The 23356-nt window shown below is 40.2% G+C and overlaps 1 protein-coding gene across 1 annotated transcript; it reads right to left on the reverse strand.

Moving 5' to 3' along the window:
* Positions 1 to 81: 81 nt before the first annotated feature.
* Positions 82 to 22208, reverse strand: LOC138983714 (uncharacterized). Its single transcript, XM_070357020.1, has 8 exons — positions 22043 to 22208; positions 15339 to 15383; positions 13964 to 14173; positions 10245 to 10439; positions 5788 to 5925; positions 3364 to 3528; positions 1791 to 1856; positions 82 to 334 (listed from the first exon to the last, which is right to left on the reverse strand). Exons 1-7 carry the CDS (start codon positions 22122 to 22124, stop codon positions 1792 to 1794), a joined length of 900 nt encoding a protein of 299 aa, XP_070213121.1. The 5' UTR covers positions 22125 to 22208; the 3' UTR covers positions 82 to 334; position 1791.
* Between the last annotated feature and the right edge of the window lie 1148 nt (positions 22209 to 23356).

Genomic DNA, 23356 nt, shown 5'->3' on the forward strand with positions numbered 1-23356 from the left:
ACCTTTTTACAATCACACAAAGGGAATTTGAAAAAAATGAGCAATAATTAAACGTGCTAGTGAAATCAAAGTACACATGTACAATCTTCAAACAACACTTTTATTTAACATTCAATGTTTTTGTTGATGGTGTTGGTGGTGGATGTAGTGTGATTGTTGTTGTTGTTGTTGTTGTTGTTGTTGTTGTTGTTGCTGCTTCTACTGTTGTTGCTGCTGCTGTTGTTGTTATTCATGTTGGGTGATGGTAGTGGTGGTGTCTTGTATCTTCTCTCTCGGTGTCTCAGTGTGTTCTCTCCCCTTGAGGTTTTGCTGGAGTGTCTATTGCAAGGTTCCACTGAAACAAACACGGAAACTATGAACAATTGAAACTGTATGTTTGAACACAAGCAATAATAGCATAGTTCGGATAAGTTGAACATTGAAGGAATCAGGAGGAGGAAGAAGCAGGGGGGGGGGGGGGAGAGAAATAAGGGGACAATGGTGGGATGATACGAACGAGAGTGACTTGCCAAAAACATAGCGGCACAATCACTTGCTGAGTATATAAAAGTTGCGTACGTGCTACACTTACCTTTCTGGCGTTACGGATGTTCACAACAACAACAACAACAACAACAACAACAACAACAACAACAACAACAACAACAACAACAACAAGGAGAATAAGAACAAGACTGAGAAGAAGGAGAAGAAGAAGAATGCATTCTCATGTTCTGCCCTAAGACTGACTGACTATTAGGGTTTAACATCCTCTTAGACCAACTGGTCTATATTGGGACAGGTATTGGTACTACGTTGAAGATAATTATGGTGTGATACTTTGATTCGAACAAGCCCGCCGTGGCTATCTTCTTCGACACACCAGCATTGGGTTTGTCTCGTCAAAGTATCGAAATACGATCATGATAATCGGAGACGAGAGATGATGCATGCGTGTCTTCGTGTTTTCCAAGCCCTGAGACTTTCGCTGTGAACGTGGGATCTTTTTCATGCGCATGTGTGCACACGGGGGTGTTCGGACACCGAAGAGAGTCTGCACAAAGTTGACTCCGAGAAATAAATCTCTCGCCGAACGTGGGGATCGAACCCACGCTGATAGCGACCTATCAACTGAGCTGCGTCTCCTTGCCCTTAGTATCGCCATGCATACAGAAGAGGGTCTGTATGTGTCATCGTTCTGTGAATTTGAAAAGGCGTATCCGTGGAATTGTTGATTGATAGAATATATATATTCATTAGGCTGCTATATATAGGCTGCAGCTTCACAGCAAAACACGCCATGTCAGGTTCTCTTGACATTAATTAATGCTCCGGTCGCTTTCTTACAAATGCTGGATCAGCCCAAACAGATTGAGACTAAAAGAATATGCCCTCTTAGCTCAGGCTCAAAGTAAATTCACTAATGTAAACATTTGATAAAAAAAATTTTTTTAAAAGAAGAAGTGCCCCAAGTGGCATATCTCTCAGTTTAGTTGACCGTGTCGACGTTGGAACGTGAATTACACAGTCAAAGGGCGCCATTTGTCAAGGCGGGGAAAGTCTAGGACCTGTGACGTCATGCCATTTAGAACAAAATGTAATGAACCCATTTTGAGCAGAGGAAAGACAGATCTTCAAATACATACATGTTTCTGACCGAAACACGTGGAATTTAGTCCATACTCTTGAGAAAAAAAGTTCTTTTATACAAATGAACACAAAGCACTGACTCAAAGAATGTACAGCTTACAAACATAACTAATCACATCTGATGTTTTCTTTATAGCATCAACGTTAACATGAAAACTTACCTTAACAATACTGTAGTAGAGTTGAAACTGCTGCAGCAATAGCCAGTAAGACAGATGCCTTTATGCCTGGATCGTTAAAAACACGGAGAAAAAAGACCATGAACAGGATTGTCAGTGAAAACATTGTCATTCACATCACCGGTACAAATATATTAACAATAGATTCATGACGAGTTTGCTCCCATACATCCCTTCGTTGGATATATATTAAGAATAATAACTAAAGACTTCTGCAGATATCACTCTGCTAAAACGCCCTTCTCACAAAGTGTATTGATAACTTTATAACTGTTCACAGGCTGACAAAAGAGAAATCAAAAAGTCACGCATTCGCCATCCTCGCTTGTCGCATTTTACGCCATTTTACGTCGACACATCCCGGGTTACAGCTTTAAGAAATGAGAAGAAAAATAAATCGTGTTTTTTGGTATCATCGCCCGCAACACAACTAGCATTTACGCCAGAATAAAAATAAAGAAGCAAGAATTGTAGGTTATTAGAACGTTTAATTACTGACAAAACCGAAAACGTCACATTTACAGTACGTCGATCCACTGTTCTTTTAAGCAGACTTATGATACAAATAATGAACTGATTTCAAAATCGTCCATGGAACTCGCTTGCAAGATGCCGGCGAGGTAATATTTTTCTATTTTTTTAAATTTGTATCGTTTTGCTTTGTCAATAATTAAACGTTCCAATAACCTACAAGTCTTAAGTTTTATATTCTGAATTTTGGAACGTTCGCAATCTGTTCTTTGATTTTAGCATTTATGCCATAAAGTCTCTTTTTATGTTTTTGTTTGTTTTTGTATTGACAGCGCAGTTGCTGTTGCCATTTTCGCCGTAAAAAAATATGTTTACAGCATGACAAAAAAACACGATTTTCACAGATTTAGGATCATCGTTGGCAAAGTTGCTGTTGTCACTCATGTTATATATATTTTGTTCCTCTATCAATCCCTTTTCACAGCCTGACAAAAAAAAGTTGTGTTCACAAATATAGTACCATTCCCATAGAAACACCTCGACATCTAGAGGCTAATCGCACCGTGAGGTAGTATTTACTTTGTACGTGTTTTTATGTTCATATATGTACAGATGCCTTAATGCCTGGATCGTTAAAAACACGGAGAAAAAAGACCATGAACAGGATTGTCAGTGAAAACATTGTCATTCACATCACCGGTACAAATATATTAACAATAGATTCATGACGAGTTAGCTCCCATACATCCCTTCGTTGGATATATATTAAGAATAATAACTGAAGACTTCTGCAGATATCATCACTCTGCTAAAACGCCCTTCTCACAAAGTGTATTGATAACTTTATAAAGCATAATGCCTATCAAAACCAAAGAAGTGTACAGTACTTAACGTTGAACGTGTCCAAAAAAAAGCACCATGTATGAAACTAAACACGGGGAGAGGTTAAAGGAAAAGAAATAACAATCGTTGTGACTCTTGTACAATTATATTTTTTACAAGAGCCGCTTGCATTTCACCGGCAACAAGATTTTAAATAAAATTCTCATGCATCTGATAATCATCACTACATGATTACACCGACCTGCTCCACCTCCAGTCGGTACCTCGCGCGCGGAACAACGGTCTCCCGTCCAGCCCTCTTTACATCCTTGAAGACAATGACCGGAAGTCTCGTCACAAACGTCTTCTGCGCATGTTTTGCTGCAATGCTGTTTGCATTGGTCGCCGTAAAGTCCCTGTTTACAGGCTGACAAAAGAGAAATCAAAAAGTCACGCATTCGCCATCCTCGCTTGTCGCATTTTACGCCATTTTACGTGGACACATCCCGGTTTACAGCTTTAAGAAATGAGAAGAAAAATAAATCGTGGTTTTTGGTATCATCGCCCGCAACGTTAACACAACTAGCATTTACGCCAGAATAAAAATAAAGAAGCAAGAATTGTAGGTTATTAGAACGTTTAATTACTGACAAAACAAAACGTCACATTTACAGTACGTCTTTTAAGTAAACAGACAGACTTATGATACAAATAATGAACTGATTTCAAAATCCTCTATGGAACTCGCTTGCAAGATGCCGGCGAGGTAATATTTTTCTATTTTTTTTAATTTGTATCGTTTTGCTTTGTCAATAATTAAACGTTCCAATAACCTACAAGTCTTAAGTTTTATATTCTGAATTTTGGAACGTTTGCAATCTGTTTTTTGATTTTAGCATTTATGCCATAAAGTCTCGTTTTATGTTTTTACATTTAGTCAAGTTATGACTAAATGTTTTAACATCGAGGGGGGAATCGAGACGAGGGTCGTGGTGTATGTGTGTGTGTATGTGTGTGTGTGTGTGTGTGTGTGTGTGTGTGTGTGTGTGTGTGTGTGTGTGTGTGTGTGTGTGTGTCTGTCTGTCTGTCTGTGTGTGTGTGTGTGTGTATGTGTGTGTGTGTGTGTAGAGCGATTCAGACTAAACTACTGGGCCGATCTTTATGAAATTTGACATGAGAGTTCCTGGGTAAGATATCCCCGGATATTTTTTTCATTTTTTCGACAAATACCTTTGATGACGTCATATCCGGCTTTTTGTAAAAGTTGAGGCGGCACTGTCACACACTCATTTTTCAATTAAATTGATTGAAATTTTGGCAAAGCAATCTTCGACGAAGGCCGGGGTTTGGTATTGCATTTCAGCTTGGTGGCTCAAAAACTAATGAGTGAGTTTGGTCATTAAAAATCGGAAACTTGTAATTAAAATTATTTTTTTATTAAACGATCCAAAAACAATTTCATTTTATTCTTCGTCATTTTCTGATTCCAAAAACATATAAATATGTTATATTTGGATTAAAAACAAGCTCTGAAAATTAAAAATATAAAAATTATGATCAAATTTAAATTTCCGAAATCGTTTTAAAAACTATTTCCTCTTATTCCTTGTCGGTTCCTGATTCCAAAAACATATAGATATGATATGTTTGGATTAAAAACACGCTCAGAACGTTAAAACGAAGAGTGGTACACTAAAGCGTGCTATGAAGCACAGCGCAATCGCTACCGCGCCAAACAGGCTCGTCGCTTTCACTGCCTTTTGCACTAGCGGCGGACTACGTTCAGTTTCATTCTGTGAGTTCCACAGCTTGACTAAATGTAGTAATTTCGCCTTATGCGACTTGTTTTTTTGTTGTTGTTGCATTGACAGCGCAGTTGCTGTTGCCATTTTCGCCGTAAAAAAATATGTTTACGGCATGACAAAAAAACACGATTTTCACAGATTTAGGATCATCGTTGGCAAAGTTGCTGTTGTCACTCATGTTATATATATTTTGTTCCTCTATCAATCACAGCCTGACAAACAAAAGATGTGTTCACAAATATAGTACCATTCCCATAGAAACACCTCGACATCCAGAGGCTAATCGCACCGTGGTATTTACTTTGTACGTGTTTGTATGTTCATATAATGTATAATGTCTCGTAGTGCCTGATCGGGCGATAGGTGGATGTAAAAAAAACCCACCAATTTCCTTTAGCAGGGGCGGACGAGGGGGGGGTTTCAGGGGTTTCCGGAAACCCCCCCCCCCCAGCCAAAATGTTTTTTTTAAAATTGTGTTTTTTTTTGGTATTAATCAGTGACAAAATCTGCTGCCTGAAACTGGTAATGATCATCCTCAAAATGCACCAGATTGCACCATTTTGCATCCTTTTTTACAAAATTTTCCGGGGGGGCATGCCCCCGGACCCCCCTAGCAAGCTAGGCGCTTTGCGCCGTCGGCTCGGCGCTTCGCGCCTTCACACCCATATCTTCACAATATACTTTTGGAAACCCCCCCCATAAAATGAACTGATCCGCCCCTGTTTAGTGTGCTTATTCTGTTACTTTCGACAGATGACCATCTCTCTCTCTCTCTCTCTCTCTCTCTCTCTCTCTCTCTCTCTCTCTCTCTCTCATCCTCTCTCACCCTCCCTCACCCTCTCTTACCCTCCCCCAAGCCCCCACCCGCCCCCAGAACTAACTTTTACGGCATTCTGGTACATCCATGTCAGACTTGCAGCCATCGGTGCAATATCCTGACAGCCGACCACAAACGTCATCGACACAGGCGGCGCTGCAGTTTTTGGCACACTCCACACCGTATGTTCCAGATGGACACACTGCAAATAGTAAAAACAAAAACCATGATGGTTTCTTATCTCCATTGGCGAAATGTCTTTGAAAACGTTGCTATAGCCGGAGTACTTCAAACATGCGTGAAGATACTTTTTTTGAATTAATACATTTCATGAATGCAAATAAGCCTTGTTATCATGAAAATGGACCCCGACTGAACAAACCCAGAGGTTTCTTCTTGGCCCTCTTTCAAAGTGAAATCTCTTCCGTCAAAAACAGAACAAAGTTCGAGATGACACAGTCCTTTTCGGCATGAAAACAGTTATGCTTGCAATCTCAGATCTGCCTACAATAGTGGCTTTTAAGGAATTAATTCATCCCAACATCCCAACAGGCTATACTCAGGTAGAAGTCAGGGTGTTGACTTTCAGGGCATGTCCAAGTAGAGGGATGGTCGTATCGCATGGAAAATAAGTCTGGACAATTCTGACACAGTGAGCGGATTATTGTCACGATGGTCCATTTAAAACTAAAGGGAGGGCAAATTACCAAAGGGAAGTAAGCGCTCTAAATGCATACGACATGTGTAATGGAGTAAGCGAGGGTTATACGGAACCAATCTCCTGGCACCTGAGAGAATAACAAGCATTGAAATGAACAAGCGACTTTCATCCTCAAAAAAGCCGGATGATCGCCGCAAGCTCATATATATATATATTCATCATTCTCCTAGACACTGTAACTAACGCTTACGTACACAATCTTACACAAGAACCAGCTTTTATTACTGTTTTACTTTTTTTTAAAGTGAGGACAGATTGACTAAATGGTTTCATACCGCTCAACCCGGGTTGTTTATTTTTGTATTACTTGTTATAAGAGGAAAGGTTCGTAACATTGGCCACTTTTTGTTTCATTCTGATAAGTAGTTCGCACACCAAAAAAGCATTTTGTATGTGGTGGTTGATCTCTGTATAGTTAATTGGGGCTAATTAGCTGCACTAGACAATCAGCAAAAAAACAATTGAAAACATAAAGTTTGAAAACAAAAGAATTCTGTACTCACCAATAGAAGGCCAGAACACAAACAGGTTTACAACACGCATTTGTCTGTTAACTCCTGAAGAAGCCTCCATAGGCGAAAATATGACATGTTTTTGATTGTGCTGTGCTTGTCAGTATTGGTGAGCCTACAGAATTCTTTTGTTTTTCAACTGTGTTCATCTCACCCACAGTCATGTTGTTGTTAAGGTAACCGAAAGTTTGACAAATGGTCTATATCATGCAAGAGAGCCGAAGTGGCAGAGTGGTAAGAGCGCTTGCCTCTCGCGCTGGAGGTATAGTGGGTTCGATTCCCACCCGGGGCGAACATTAACACCCGATAGTTTCGAGCGCTCTCCAGTCCACCCAACTGCAAATGGGTACCAGCACTATTTCAGGGCCAGGGAAGGCAACGGCAACGAGGGAGAGGCACAGCCCTCATAAAGCCGGTGTAACACGAGAAAATTACTCCCACGAGATTTTTACTCCGGAGTAAACATTTCGTACGAAAAAGTCACTCCCTTTACGAAACAAGAGGCGAAGCCTTCAAGGCTCACGTAAGAAATAGACAAACAGTAACACAAACTCAATCACTCCGTCACACATACACACCCACACACACAGTAAGCTTAGGTGACGACTGTGCAAGAAAGAGAGACACTAGATCTAGATCTGTCTGTGTCTGCATGTAGCCTACTTACAGGGACACGACTGCCAAATAGTCTCGGCCCGCTCAAAATAACACTGACCGAGACCACACACACCACGCGAGAGAGAAAGACTACAGGGAGGCATGCCGTCATGATGCATTAATTGACGTCAAACACTTTTGACCGTGACGTAATCTTATGCGAGCTTTATCCATAGTCTTGGATAACCACTCACACATAGACTCGGAAATGTTAAAGTTTCTACCACAGATATACACACACACGCACACACGCACACACGCACAGACAGACAAAGTTACGATCGCATAGGCTACACTTACGTGAGCCAAAAAGCACTCCCCCATTGCACGAGAAAATTACTCCCCAAGACAGGTGAGTTCCGAGTAAACATTTTGTACAAAAATGTTGCTCCCCTGACGAATAAATAACGAATAAATTACTTCACCCCAACACGAGCAATTTAACTTCCCATGCCAGGTGTACGACATTTTTACTCCCTTGTCCCCTGTTAGTCTTGGTGGTGGAAGGGGTGAAAGGAGGGTAGCGCGACATTCGTGTGCGCGAGATCACTTCAGTATTGGCATTATCCCTTCGCCTGCATCCCATTTTTGCGTACGAGATTTTTTTGTGGAAGTAAAAAAAATGGGGAGTAAAAATGTCGTCGAGGGAGTAATTTTTTCGTGCCTTGGGGAGTTCTTTTCTCGAACGAAAAGTGTACTCGGAGTAAGAATTTCGTACGAAATATTTACTCCGGAGTAAATTTTTCGTGGAGTAAAAAGTTCGTGTTACACCGGCTCGAGAGTAATTGAAATTTCTTACATTTTGCTCCCCTATGACCAAAAATGGTTATGGGAATACCTTACTCGTAATGCGGACCTGTGCATATATACTAGTTTGATCCGGAAGAGAGGGCCAACATAACTAGCTTGGAATGATTACAGTCTTAGGTGTTGAACGTAGCAATTTTTCTGGTGAGCTTTTTATTCACACACACACACACACACACACACACACACACACACACACACACAAACGTGTCTGAGTGTAGCCGGCTACCTAATGTGCAAAACAAAAATTAGCAAGTCGCGAAAGGCGAAATAACAACATTTAGTCAAGCTGTCGAACTCACAGAATGAAACTGAACGCACTGCTTTTTTCACCAAGACCGCATACTCGTAGTTTCGTCAGTCCACCGCTCGTGGCAAAGGCAGTGAAATCGACAAGCCAGAATAGTGCGGTAGTGGTCGCGCTGAGCAGGATAACACGCTTTTCTGTATCTCTATTCCTTTTAGCTTACTGAGTTTGTTTTTAATCCAAACATATCATATCTATATGTTTTTGGAATCAGGAACCGACAAGGAATAAGATGAAATTGTTTTTAAATCGATTTCGGAAAATTAATTTTAATCATAATTTTCATATTTTTAATTTTCAGAGCTTGTTTGTAATCCAAATATAACATACTAGATGATTACCCGCTTCGCCGGGTACCGGCTTCGCCGGGAAGAAGTAGAGCCGAATACCAGGCTGCGCCTGGGACCCGGCTTTGCCGGGTGTACGCCGGCTTTGCCGGCGCACGAAGGAAAGGAGATAAACGCGCAAAACACTGGAGACCTTCTAAAAATAGTAACGTGCAGTGACCTTCTAAAAATAGTAACGTAGTAACGGGAATATGGATTGACGCCACACGGAGGAAGGGAGATAATCGCGGCTGAAAACACTGGAGAAGATAAGGAAGAGTTACTGGTAGTGGATCCCGACCAAAAAAAACAAAATCGGTTCAGCGCGCACAGCGCTGCGCGCTGAGAGCACGTGTTGAAATATCTCATCGATGAGGTTGTGTCCGGGGTGTAGCTGAATACGGTGTCCAAATTTGAAAAAGATCCACCGAGAACTTTGGCCGTGCATCGCGAACAGACAGACAGACAGACAGACACTAGTCGTATATATATATAGATGTATATGTTTTTGGAATCAGATTATGACAAAGAATAAGATGAAATTGTTTTTGGATCGTTTAATAAAAAAAATAATTTTGATTACAAGTTTCCGATTTTTAATGACCAAACTCATTAATTAGTTTTTAAGCCACCAAGCTGAAATGCAATACCAAAGTTCGGCCTTTGTCGAAGATGGCTTTGCCAAAATTTCAATCAATTGGATTGAAAAATGAGGGTGTGACAGTGCCGCCTCAACTTTGACAAAAAGCCGGATATGACGTCATCAAAGGTATCTATCGGAAAAAAGAAAAACATGTCCGGGAATATCATTCCCAGGAACTCTCATGTCAAATTTCATAAAGATCGGTCCAGTAGTTTAGTCTGAATCGCTCTACACACACACACAGACACACACACACACATACACCACGACCCTCGTCTCGATTCCCCCTCTATGTTAAAACATTTAGTCAAAACTTGACTAAATGTAAAAAGTGTAAAAGACAAAAGCGGTTTTGCGGTTTGTTTCTCCCCCGGCGGCTGTGTTGCCATTTACAAGTTATTATGAGAGGTTAACTGTGACAAAACTGACAATTGTCTCTGAGCGTTCTTGTATTGATTTTTGTTTTCTCAGAACTTAGGTGCTTCTTATTACGAGCTTTTCACTTTCATCGTTTTTGAGCTTTTCTGGCTTATGAGTTCGTTACTTACCTGTAAGGACTTGTATTTCACAGAGCGCCAGCCGGGCGCCATTGCCATCGCTGCGTACGTCGACTCTGCTCACGTTTGCTGCTTGGCTCAAATGGTAAGCGATTAGCATGTGGTCGGGGTTGGCCACAGGTGTTTCTTGGCTGCCGTCGTCTTTGTACACCGTGACTTTTATCTGGTTCGCCTTTGCAATTCCTCCTAGAGACAAGGGAGGGGGTGGGGGTGGTTGTCATATGTGAAGACTTCGGATCAGAAGGTCAATTACAGGCGCAAAAGGTACATGTAGGCTATCTCTCGCCTTTCTCACTGTACTGAAACAGCCCTACTTAAAGTAATCAGTGACATTCTGTCTGCTCTGGATGGTGGTGATGTGTCAGTGCTTACCCTACTTGACCTTTCTGCAGTGTTCGACACGATTGACCATGTCACGCTTCTCAATCTCCATAGACTTCAGACTCTGTACGGCATATCCGGTCCACCGCTAGCATGGCTTGAGTCCTATCTCATTATTGGCAGGACTCAGGCTGTGCTTGTCGATGGCCAGATGTCTGCTCCAGCCCCACTTTCTTTCGGCGTTCCTCAAGGTTCAGTACTCGGTCCCATCCTTTTCATCGTGTACACTAAGCCCCTCTCCACACTGATTCAAAACCATTCTGTTTTAAATCAGTCTTTTGCTGATGACTCGACACCCAGCTGTATAAAACCAGTCCCCCTGCAGAGACACATTCCGCCATCCAGACCATTCAGACATGCATCACTGATGTTAAATCTTGGATGGTCGATAACAAACTCAAGCTGAATGATGATAAGACTGAAGTCTTACTGTGCAAAAAGAAGAACACTACATTTCCCTCTCCCCAACCTGTTTCTGTTCAAATAGGCAATACCGACATTCTTTTCTCACCATCAGCTAGAAACCTTGGATTCACCCTTTCGTCTGACATGACCCTTAACAAACATATATCTTTAGTCTGTAGAGCAGCTTATTTTGAGCTTCGTAAGATCAGCACCATTCGCCACACACTCTCCTCTCAAACAACTAACACTCTTGTCTGTGCCTTTGTTCTTTCTAAACTTGACTACTGCAACTCTCTTCTCTCTGGCTGTCCTCTGTACCTCCTGTATAAACTACAAAAAGTCCAAAACTCGGCAGCACGCCTCATTCTCAAAGCACGAAAACGAGATCACGCAACACCACTTCTTCACACACTGCACTGGTTACCTCCGCCCTGATATGGCCCTTCGTGGTCGGCTGGGCGTTAAGCAAACAAACAAACAAACAAACTGGTTACCTATTCAAGCCCGCATTGACTACAAACTGTCCACCCTCTGCTTTAACTTCTTTTCTGGCTCGTCTCCTGCTTACTTCTCTGAACTCCTCACCGTCTATTCTCCAGCAAGACAACTCCGTGCCTCTTCTGACTGTCGCATCCTTACCATTCCACACACCAAAACCAAAACATACGGACAACGCACTTTTACTTTCTGCGCACCCACACAATGGAATTCTCTCCCCTTTTACATCCGCCACTCTCAGTCACCCCAAGCATTCAAACGAGCACTTAAAACGCACCTCTTCAAGAAATACAACCCCTGATTTTGTTTTCTCAGTCCATCAGTAGGCTACATGTAGTGTATTTGTTGTTTTAGTGATAATGTATATAAACATCTAGGACTGTTTTCAGCATTGTTGATAACATGTTCTGTTTGATTAAGGGTATTCAACTGGTATTTCCTTGTTTTTTACTACCTATTTTATTCATGTTTTTATTACTTAGTTAGTGGAAGAATCTTTTGTAATGTATGTTTGATGGTGTATGCTTTTAATTAAGCGTTGTTGACTATGAATGTAGATGTAAATGCTTGTATAACTGTGTTTTAATTTTAAATGTGTCAAGCACAAAGAGCATAATTGTAAAGTTATGATGTTGCGCTATATAAATGCTCATTTATTATTATTATTATTATTATTATTACTAGCAGTTAAGCCCGGCTTCGCCCGGGAGTAAGCGGAGCCCTGTAGCCATTTAAGACGCTCGCTATCCCATTATCATTAGCTTTACCTCCTTTGTTTGGATACAAAAAAAGAGTTATCTCCCTTACCTTCTAGAAATTTCCGGAACTGTCCAGTTAATTTTTCATTCTTCATTTCTTCCCCTCATAGGAGCAATTATAGCGAGTCTCTAATATCACTGGCATGATGTGCTTGCTACAGGTGAACAGTAGGCACTGAACTGGTCTTGCACCATATAGGTTGTATTCAATAAATGGGAGGTCCATAATCTGATAAAGGAAACAATGAATCAAGAAACTAAAACCCAGGTGCACATCTGCGGCACCTAGGGAGTGTACGTGCACACTATCTTAATTGTTCCTGCCTCTTGCCATCTCAGAGGTATGGCGACCACAGACAAAAAAGAGTTATCTCCCTTACCTTCTAGAAATTTCCGGAACTGTCCAGTTAATTTTTCATTCTTCATTTCTTCCCCTCCGAGGAGCAATAGCAAGTCTCTAATATCACTGGCATGATGTGCTTGCTACAGGTGAACAGTTATCTCCCTTACCTTCTAGAAATTTCCGGAACTGTCCAGTTAATTTTTTAAGCCCGGCTTCGCCCGGGAGTAAGCGGAGTCCTGTAGCAATTTAAGACGCTCGCTATCCCATTATCATTAGCTTTACCTCCTTTGTTTGGATACAAAAAAAGAGTTATCTCCCTTACCTTCTAGAAATTTCCGGAACTGTCCAGTTAATTTTTCTTTCTTCATTTCTTCCCCTCATAGGAGCAATAGCGAGTCTCTAATATCACTGGCATGATGTGCTTGCTACAGGTGAACAGTAGGCACTGAACTGGTCTTGCACCATATAGGCTGTATTCAATAAATGGGAGGTCCATAATCTGAGAAAGGAAACAATGAATCAAGAAACTAAAACCCAGGTGCACATCTGCGGCACCTAGGGAGTGTACGTGCACACTATCTTGTTCCTGCCTCTTGCCATCTCAGAGGTATGGCGACCACAGACAAAAAAGAGTTATCTCCCTTACCTTCTAGAAATTTCCGGAACTGTCCAGTTAATTTTTCATTCTTCATTTCTTCCCCTCATAGGAGCAACAGCGAGTCTCTAATATCACTGGCATGATGTGCTTGCTACAGGTGAACAGTAGGCACTGAACTGGTCTTGCACCATATAGGCTGTATTTAATAAATGGCAGGTCCATAATCTGAGAAAGGAAACAATGAATCAAGAAACTAAAACCCAGGTGCACATCTGCGGCACCTAGGGAGTGTACGTGCACATTATCTTGTTCCTGCCTCTTGCCATCTCAGAGGTATGGCGACCACAGACAGACAGACAGACAGACAGACAGACAGACACTCTCTTTTATTATATGTATAGATAGATTATATGAAACGCATTATAGACGGAGAAACAGTGCAATGCATTAGAGTAGTGCTAACTAACAGCTATAGGTGTAGAGTAAGAAAAAGGCAACATAAAGGCAATGTACACGAACACATATTGCAAAGACTACATTGTCAGTTGAACGAAAGTATACACACTGCCATACTATCATCAACAAGGAGACAAAACGGGCATACACGTAAAACCCCACTCGTGCAAAAACATGAGTGAACGTGGGAGTTTCAGACCATGAACGAAGAAGAAGGAGAAGTACAAGGAGACAATGATTCAGATAAGAGTGTTTGAAATGCTGACATTACCGTTGTTAACCAAAGTTGCATCCAACAGCACAGTGACGACATCGGCCAAGGATTTCTGGGAGACGTCGACACTGGTCACAGGTCTATTGCTAGACCCATCAGACTCCAAGAAACACGTCCCAGGCTTTCCGTCCACAGCTTTTTCCAAGTTCTCCGAGCCAGCAACCACATCAAAGTTTGCCCGTATTGACTGATTATAGGCCAGATTCTCTGCAAAATATCACTTTCACCGTTATTTATTTATTCAGGATACCGATACAATTGACCTTACACTGTAAGTTACAGTTTTTTTCCACTGCCGATGTGACCGAGTCACCGAGACCAGCTTTATTCTTGACCATCCAATTTCATTTCCCGAGGAGACGTACTGTACATAAGCCTACGAGGTGACCGTGAGAACTGTTATGATTATGAGGCCATCATTCGCACAAGGCATTCTTTCTTTCTTTCTTTATTTGGTGTTTAACGTCGTTTTCAACCACGAAGGTTATATCGCGACGACACAAGGCATTCAGTGCTAACACAAGAACACAAGACAAACTTACACATTGTTGGGGCTATCATAACTTTTTTTTAAATATTGTAATACTGTGGTGTTTCTTTTTAAATAGTCTGGATCGTGTCTTATTTTAGAGATATTAAATATGTACAGTTTCCTTCTTTTTAACATATTAATTGCCTCCCTTGATTTTTTTATTTTGGAGGGGGGGGGGGGGGGAATTCGGAGAAAAAAAATCCACTTCCGAGTAAAGCACTCAAGAAAATTAGGTAGAAAATACGTAAAAGACATTTCTCATAAATGTTTTTTTTTTTTTTTTTTAATCTTTGGAGGATATCACTATGCAATGCACAAAAAAAGTCGCTTGAAATGATCTCCCTTGACAGATACTTTTTTTCCCCAAAAAATTAGTTTTCGAGGGTATTATAAAAAGGGAAAATAAACAACAAAATTATTGCAAAACAATCTTAGACCGTGCACACGCTAATAGGCTTGAACTCAAAAGTCGCATCCAAGAATCGTAAAATCCTTTTGGCTTACAGTCAAACTTAAACATAATAAACAATATGATCTGTATGATGTATGATGATAATGTGTGTCACGTGTGTGTGTGTGTGTGTGTGTGTGTGTGGTGTGTGCGTGTGTGGTGTGTGTGTGTGTGTGTGTGTGTGGTGTGCGTGTGTGTGTTTTCGGGTTGATGTAGTTCAGTGGTTGTTGTTTTGTTTTGTTTAAATGCTTGTATCACCACTAAAAACTCATCGGGTCGAGTCGTTCAATTAACTTTTTTTCAGATTTCGTTGGGGGGGGGGGGGGGGGAGCATTAATATCAATATCGTCCGTTACTTTTGACTGTGAAAGAACGGATACAATACTGACCGTTCAGGCAGGCTGTCCCAACGAAGTTTGGCTCCTCGCAAACCCCTGGAAAATCACAACAAGATAACAAAATCGCAAACAAAAAAACATTATTTCACGACAAATGGCGAGACAAGAAAAAGCAAGACTAAAGAATACCAGAACACATTAATGCTTCCTGTTTCCTCTTACAAAAAACAACATCCATACTTGAGGAACCAGCTGAGTGACTACACTATTTGTCTGTATCTTTTTTGTTCGTCCATTCCGGCTAAACGATCGACCACAGATTCAAGTTCCAAATGATCATTCGCTTTGTCTGTGATTAAGCGTTCCATAAACTCATCTTCCTTTCTTTTTTATATTTAGTCAAGTTTTGACTAAATATTTTAACATCGAGGGGGAATCGAAACGAGGGTCGTGGTGTATGTGCGTGTGTGTGTGTGTGTGTGTCTGTCTGTCTGTGTGTGTGTGTGAGTAGAGCGATTCAGACTAAACTACTGGACCGATCTTTATGAAATTTGACATGAGAGTTCCTGGGTATGAAATCCCCGAACGTTTTTTTTCCATTTTTTTGATAAATGTCTTTGATGACGTCATATCCGGCTTTTCGTGAAAGTTGAGGCGGCACTGTCACGCCCTCATTTTTCAACCAAATTGGTTGAAATTTTGGTCAAGTAATCTTCGACGAAGCCCGGACTTCGGTATTGCATTTCAGCTTGGTGGCTTAAAAACTAATTAATGACTTTGGTCATTAAAAATCTGAAAATTGTAAAAAAAAATAAAAATTTATAAAACGATCCATAGCGAAAGACGAAGAAGAAGAATAAAACGATCCAAATTTACGTTTATCTTATTCTCCATCATTTGCTGATTCCAAAAACATATAAATATGTTATATTCGTATTAAAAACAAGCTCTGAAAATTAAATATATAAAAATTATTATCAAAATTAAATTGTCGAAATCAATTTAAAAACACTTTCATCTTATTCCTTGTCGGTTCCTGATTCCAAAAACATATAGATATGATATGTTTGGATTAAAAACACGCTCAGAAAGTTAAAACAAAGAGAGGTACAGAAAAGCGTGCTATCCTTCTTAGCGCAACTACTACCCCGCTCTTCTTGTCAATTTCACTGCCTTTGCCATGAGCGGTGGACTGACGATGCTACGAGTATACGGTCTTGCTGAAAAATGGCATTGCGTTCAGTTTCATTCTGTGAGTTCGACAGCTACTTGACTAAATATTGTATTTTCGCCTTACGCGACTTGTTACATTTAGTCAAGTTTTGACTAAATGTTTTAACGTAGAGGGGGGAATCGAGACGAGGGTCGTGGTGTATGTGCGTGTGTGTGTGTGTGTGTGTGTGTGTGTGTGTAGAGCGATTCAGACTAAACTACTGGACCGATCTTTATGAAATTTGACATGAGAGTTCCTGGGTATGATATCCTCAGACGGTTTTTTTCATTTTTTTGATAAATGTCTTTGATGACGTCATATCCGGCTTTTCGTGAAAGTTGAGGCGGCACTGTCACGCCCTCATTTTTCAACCAAACTGGTTGAAATTTTGGTCGGGTAATGTTCGACGAAGCCCGGACTTCGGTATTGCATTTCAGCGTGGTGGCTTAAAAATTAATTGATGACTTTGGTCATTAAAAATCTGAAAATTGTAAAAAAAAAAAAAAAAGTTTATAAAACGATCCAAATTTACGTTTATCTTATTCTCCATTATTTGCTGATTCCAAAAACATATAAATATGTTATATTTGGATTAAAAACAAGCTCTGAAAATTAAATATATAAAAATTATTATCAAAATTAAATTGTCGAAATCAATTTAAAAACACTTTCATCTTATTCCTTGTCGGTTCCTGATTCCAAAAACATATAGATATGATATGTTTGGATTAAAAACACGCTCAGAAAGTTAAAAGCGTGCTATCCTTCCCAGCGCAACTACTACCCCGCTCTTCTTGTCAATTTCACTGCCTATGCTGTGAGCGGTGGACTACGAGTATACGGTCTTGCTGCGTTGCATTGCGTTCAGTTTCATTCTGTGAGTTCGACAGCTACTTGACTAATGTTGTATTTTCGCCTTACGCGACTTGTTTCTTTTTACATTTAGTCAAGTTTTGACTAAATGTTTTAACGTAGAGGGGGGATTCGAGACGAGGGTCGTGGTGTATGTGCGTGTGTGCGTCTGTGTGTGTGTGTGTGTGTGTGTGTGTGTAGAGCGATTCAGACTAAACTACTGGACTGATCTTTATGAAATTTGACATGAGAGTTCCTGGGTATGATATCCCCATACATTTTTTTCATTTTTTTGATAAATGTCTTTGATGACGTCATATCCGGCTTTTCGTGAAAGTTGAGGCGGCACTGTCAACCCTCATTTTTCAACCAAATTGGTTGAAATTTTGGTCAAGTAATCTTCGACGAAGCCCGGACTTTGGTATTGCATTTCAGCGTGGTGGCTTAAAAATTAATTAATGACTTTGGTCATTAAAAATCTGAAAATTGTAAAAAAAAAAATTGTTTTTTATCAAACGATCCAAATTTACGTTTATCTTATTTTCCATCATTTTCTGATTCCAAAAACATATAATTATGTTATATTTGGATTAAAAACAAGCTCTGAAAATTAAATATATAAAAATTATTATCAAAATTAAGTTTTCCAAATCAAATTAAAAGCACTTTCATCTTATTCCTTGTCGGTTCCTGATTCCAAAAACATATAGATATGATATGTTTGGATTAAAAACACGCTCAGGAAGTTAAAACAAAGAGAGGTACAGAAAAGCGTGCTATCCTTCTCAGCGCAAATGCTACCCCGCTCTTCTTGTCAATTTCACTGCCTATGCCGTGAGCGGTGGACTGACGATGCTACGAGTATACGGTCTTGCTGCGTTGCATTGCGTTCAGTTTCATTCTGTGAGTTCGACAGCTACTTGACTAAATGTTGTATTTTCGCCTTACGCAACTTGTTTTGTTTGTTGGGGGATACAAAAAAACCAGACATATTTTTGGGGAATTAAAACAGGAGGTAGGCCCTACTGATCAGATTGGATAAAGAAACGTTTGCTCTATGCCGGAATAGATGAAGTAAAAACGAAATTACTTGGTCTTAGTACTAAATGTATCTATCCGTTTTATACGATTTAGAGCACTGTGTCTGTTTTAAAAATGCTTTATTCAAATTCTTGATTCACCACTAAACACTCATCAAGCCGAGTACGGTTCTTCTTCAGAGTTTCTTCTTCAGATTTTTTAAACGAAGCATTGTTCTACAGCCCAGAACAATTTGAACCACATTTTCTGCCCGTGCTCCCTCCAAACTTCGCCACCCCCCGGCTACACCCCTCTCCTCCGACTAACCCTATTCACCGTGATACATTTCAATCAATCAATCAATATGAGGCTTATATCGCGCGTATTCCGTGGGTACAGTTCTAAGCGCAGGGATTTTTATTTTTTAAATTTTTATTTTATGCAATTTATATCGCGCACATATTCAAGGCGCAGGGATTTATTTATGCCGTGTGAGATGGATTTTTTTTTTTTACACAATACATCACGCATTCACATCGGCCAGCAGATCGCAGCCATTTCGGCGCATATCCTACTTTTCACGGCCTATTATTCCAAGTCACACGGGTATTTTGGTGGACATTTTTATCTATGCCTATACAAATTTGCCAGGAAATACCCTTTTGTCAATCGTGGGATCTTTAACGTGCACACCCCAATGTAGTGTACACGAAGGGACCTCGGTTTTTCGTCTCATCCGAAAGACTAGCACTTGAACCCACCACCTAGGTTAGGAAAGGGGGGAGAAAATTGCTAACGCCCTGACCCAGGGTCGAACTCGCAACCTCTCGCTTCCGAGCGCAAGTGCGTCACCACTCGTCCACCCACATATCCCTCCAACAATTTTGCCACCTCCACGGAATTTGTTATATAAGAAATGTTTCCTGGTATAATGGTGACTGAAGTTCTATGCTTTTCTGTCTTTGTTACTTTTTCGGAAATAAAGAGGAAACAAACGCCGGGTTTGAGCAGCAAACAATGGGTACTCCGACAACCGTGACATGCCTTTTGTTGAAAGGCACTCTCTACCCCGTGACAACAGTTTGCTTTTGCATCTCAAATCTGTCGAAAAAAGTTTGTTCATGGGATAACATCATCCCTCCATTTGGTCACATACCAAAGATCACGGCCCTGACTGCTTGCCGTGGTGAGTTGGAATTTTTTTTATCAATTAATTTCTTAAACAGTCAGTCGTGTCAGTTGATTTGATAAAAAAAAAAATGCCCACTGTCCACAGAGAGCACTCAGGCCGTTCATTTTTGGTATGTGACTAAATAGAGGGATGATGTTATCCTATCTGAGATGGTGAATAAACTTGCTGTTTACACGATAAGGAGTGTGCCTTTAACTTGGCTATCTGTAGTGGTGTGTCAACAAATGTGGGGCCTACACGGGAAGGATTCATTTCTTCATGAAAAGCTACTTTTGTACGTATGTTGAATGTCACCGTGCTATTGAGGATGAAAGTCGCGGCTACATTTCAACGCTTCCTATTGGTATACCGAGAGACTGATTACACTCATAGCTCTCACTTCCTGTTTTCTTTGTTTGTGCAATCTAGGGCGTAGGTTCATGTACATGTTTCAAGAGGACTATACTGAAAAATAAACTTCCAGTTTTGTTAATAATAAAAAAATCAAGAGTAGTTCCGTTTATGTTGAAAGGTAAACTTCCAGTTTCGTATATTAAACTTCTCTTTTTTTTTTAATAATGGTTGCGTTTATGGATCGTTTAATTCAACATTGACAAGAACTTCCACCAATCGGTTTTCAAAGGGAACACACAAGATACAGACAACAAGTAAACGTTCAATGGTTTTTGATTCTTGATTTTGGAACTTTAGCAGTCTATCAGTTTCGAATCAGTTTCGTAAGTCAACTTATTTCTTGTCAGTCGGGCCCGGAACTCAATTTTCAGTTGATGTGCATCCTTCATCAGAAACATACAGGTGTAAGTAACAAAATTACCAATGCAGCAGGAACAAATCTCACTCTGCATAAAAAAGCAGCCAGGCTTAAGTTTCAGACTTATTTGATTCTTTTGGGGGGGGGGGGGGGGAGGGGGGGTGGTCGGAGGCGGGAGGGATTTTGTTTGTTTTTGGTATGTTCAAGTGGAAGGATCTTCTTATCCCATGTAAAATCTTCGAAGGATATAATATATATTAGAATTGTAGAAAACGAGGTTTACCGCCCAGGCCATGAGGGAGGGCATCTTGCAGCATGAGATAAGAGCATATTCCGATTTGGACACATACCAACCTGTCCGATCCCGCTGTGCAGATTGACACAGGTGTTAGTTACAAAATTAGCCGCCGTATAAAAATAAAAACAAAAACACCCCACACCTCATTTTGCGCCAAAGGCAGACAAGCTCTGGAGTTTCCAAAAATATTTCCAAGACTGAGTAAGGATGCTCTCATTCCATGTAAGTTAAAAGCCTGTGCGGATACATGGTGATTTTCAAGGTGGTTTACACTACAGGGCATGTTTCTTTTACACAGCATGCCTTCCTGAGTGCAATACTCGCCAGTATAACAGGTCGGAATTCGCAAAATAAGAACTGAGACAGATAGAAGGGCATGTTTCTTTTACACAGCAGCATGCCTTCCTGAGTGTAATACTCGCCAGTATAACAGGTCGGAATTCGCAAAATAAGAACTGAGACAGATAGGGCCTACACGAACACAGAAAGATAACAACAAGCAGTCTAATACTCCACGAGAATTGGTCGAAATTCGCAGAGCAAGAAGAGAGAAGAACACAGAAAGACAACAAGTCGCGTAAGGCAAAAATACAACATTTAGTCAAGCTCAGTCGAACTCACAGAATGAAACTGAACGCATTGCATTTTTTCCGCAAGACCGTACACTCGTAGCATCGTCTGTCCACCGCTCGTGGCAAAGGCAGTGAAATTAACAATCCAGAAAAGCGCTGTAGCGGTTGCGCTGAGGAGGATAGCACGCTTTTCTATATCTCTATTCTTTTTAACTTTCTGAGCGTGTTTTTAATCCAAACATATCATATCTATATGTTTTTGGAATCAGGAACCGACAAGGAATAAGATGAAAATGTTTTTAAATCGATTTCGGAAATTTAATTTTAATCATAATTTTTATATTTTTAATTTTCAAAGCTTGTTTTACATCCGAATATAACATATTTATGTTTTTGGAATCAGCAAATAATGACAAATAAGATGAAATTGTTTTTATAAAGATAATTTTTTGATTACAATTTTCAGATTTTTAATGACCAAAATTATCAATGTTTAAGCCTCTAAGCTAAAATGCAATACCAAAGTCCGGCCTTCGTCAATGATTGCTTGGCCAAAATTTCAATCAATTTTATTAAAAAATGAGGGTGTGACAGTGCCGCCTCAACTTTTACAAAAAGCCGGATATGACGTCATCAGACATTTATCGAAAAAATGAAAAAAACGTCTGGGGATATCATTCCCAGGAACTCTCATGTCAAATTTCATAAAGATCGGTCCAGTAGTTTACTCTGAATCGCTCTACACACACACACAGACACACTGTGACATACACCACGACCCTCGTTTCGATTCCCCCTCTATGTTAAAAACATTTAGTCAAAACTTGACTAAATGTAAAAAGCAGTCGAATACTCACCCAGAACTGGTCGAAATTCGCAGAACAAGGAGACAGACGAACACAGAAAGACAACAAGTAGTCTTGCAGTTAACATGGCCATGTTTCCACTGATTTCACTGATTGCAGTCGTGTTTACCACACTGTGGGCAGTCTGGCGGAAAGAGAGTGGGATGCAGTGAGTCGCCTGCTAATATCAGATAGTATTGCCCCGCTGCTTGCTTCTTATTAGTCATCAGAGAATTAGTTTCCTTTGACTGTTAAAGGCACAGTTCAACCTTCCCGTGAAAACAGCTCTGCCCACTATATCATCTTTCTTTCTTTCTTTATTTGGTGTTTAACGTCGTTTTCAACCACGTAGGTTATATCGCGACGGGGAAAGAGGGGGGGGGGGGGGGGGGGGGGGGGAGATAGGATAGAGCCACTTGTTAATTGTTTCTTGTTCACAAAAACACTAATAAAAAAATTGCTCCAGGGCCGGGCTTGCAACGTAGTACAATATATTACCTCACTGGGAGAATGCAAGTTTCCAGTACAAAGGACTTAAACGCTTTTCTGTACCTCTCTTTGTTTTAACTTTCTGAGCGTGTTTTTAATCCAAACATATCATATCTATATGTTTTTGGAATCAGGAACCGACAAGGAATAAGATGAAAGTGTTTTTAAATTGATTTGGACAATTTAATTTTGATAATAATTTTTATATATTTAATTTTCAGAGCTTGTTTTTAATCCAAATATAACATATTTATATGTTTTTGGAATCAGAAAATGATGGAGAATAAGATGAACGTAAATTTGGATCGTTTTATAAATTTTTTATTTTTTTTACAATTTTCAGATTTTTAATTACCAAAGTCATTAATTAATTTTTAAGCCACCAAGCTGAAATGCAATACCGAAGTCCGGGCTTCGTCGAAGATTACTTGACCAAAATTTCAACCAATTTGGTTGAAAAATGAGGGCGTGACAGTGCCGCCTCAACTTTCACGAAAAGCCGGATATGACGTCATCAAAGACATTTATCAAAAAAATGAAAAAAACGTTCGGGGATTTCATACCCAGGAACTCTCATGTCAAATTTCATAAAGATCGGTCCAGTAGTTTAGTCTGAATCGCTCTACACACACACACACACACACACGCACATACACCACGACCCTCGTTTCGATTCCCCCTCGATGTTAAAATATTTAGTCAAAACTTGACTAAATATAAACAACAGCAAAAACAACAACACTCTGATTTTGGGTGTGCGTCCAAGAGTAGAGATGGCCCGTTAAAATTCAACCCAAGGAAAAGCCTGGGGCCAGATCTGAGAACGCCGCGAGTCGA

This window comes from Littorina saxatilis, linkage group LG13 (assembly GCF_037325665.1).
Source record: "Littorina saxatilis isolate snail1 linkage group LG13, US_GU_Lsax_2.0, whole genome shotgun sequence".
Classification (NCBI taxonomy): Eukaryota; Metazoa; Mollusca; class Gastropoda; order Littorinimorpha; family Littorinidae; genus Littorina; species Littorina saxatilis.

What these genes read in the sequence shown, in the direction of transcription:
- LOC138983714 (XM_070357020.1), bottom strand. Translation starts at nt 22,124, where the DNA reads ATGGCCATGTTAACTGCAAGACTACTTGTTGTCTTTCTGTGTTCGTCT. An exon ending in TGGGACAGCCTGCCTGAACG is followed by an intron (nt 14,174 to 15,338) that starts GTCAGTATTGTA and finishes GATATTTTGCAG; the next exon opens with AGAATCTGGCCTATAATCAG. An exon ending in TGAAATACAAGTCCTTACAG is followed by an intron (nt 5,926 to 10,244) that starts GTAAGTAACGAA and finishes TACTATTTGCAG; the next exon opens with TGTGTCCATCTGGAACATAC.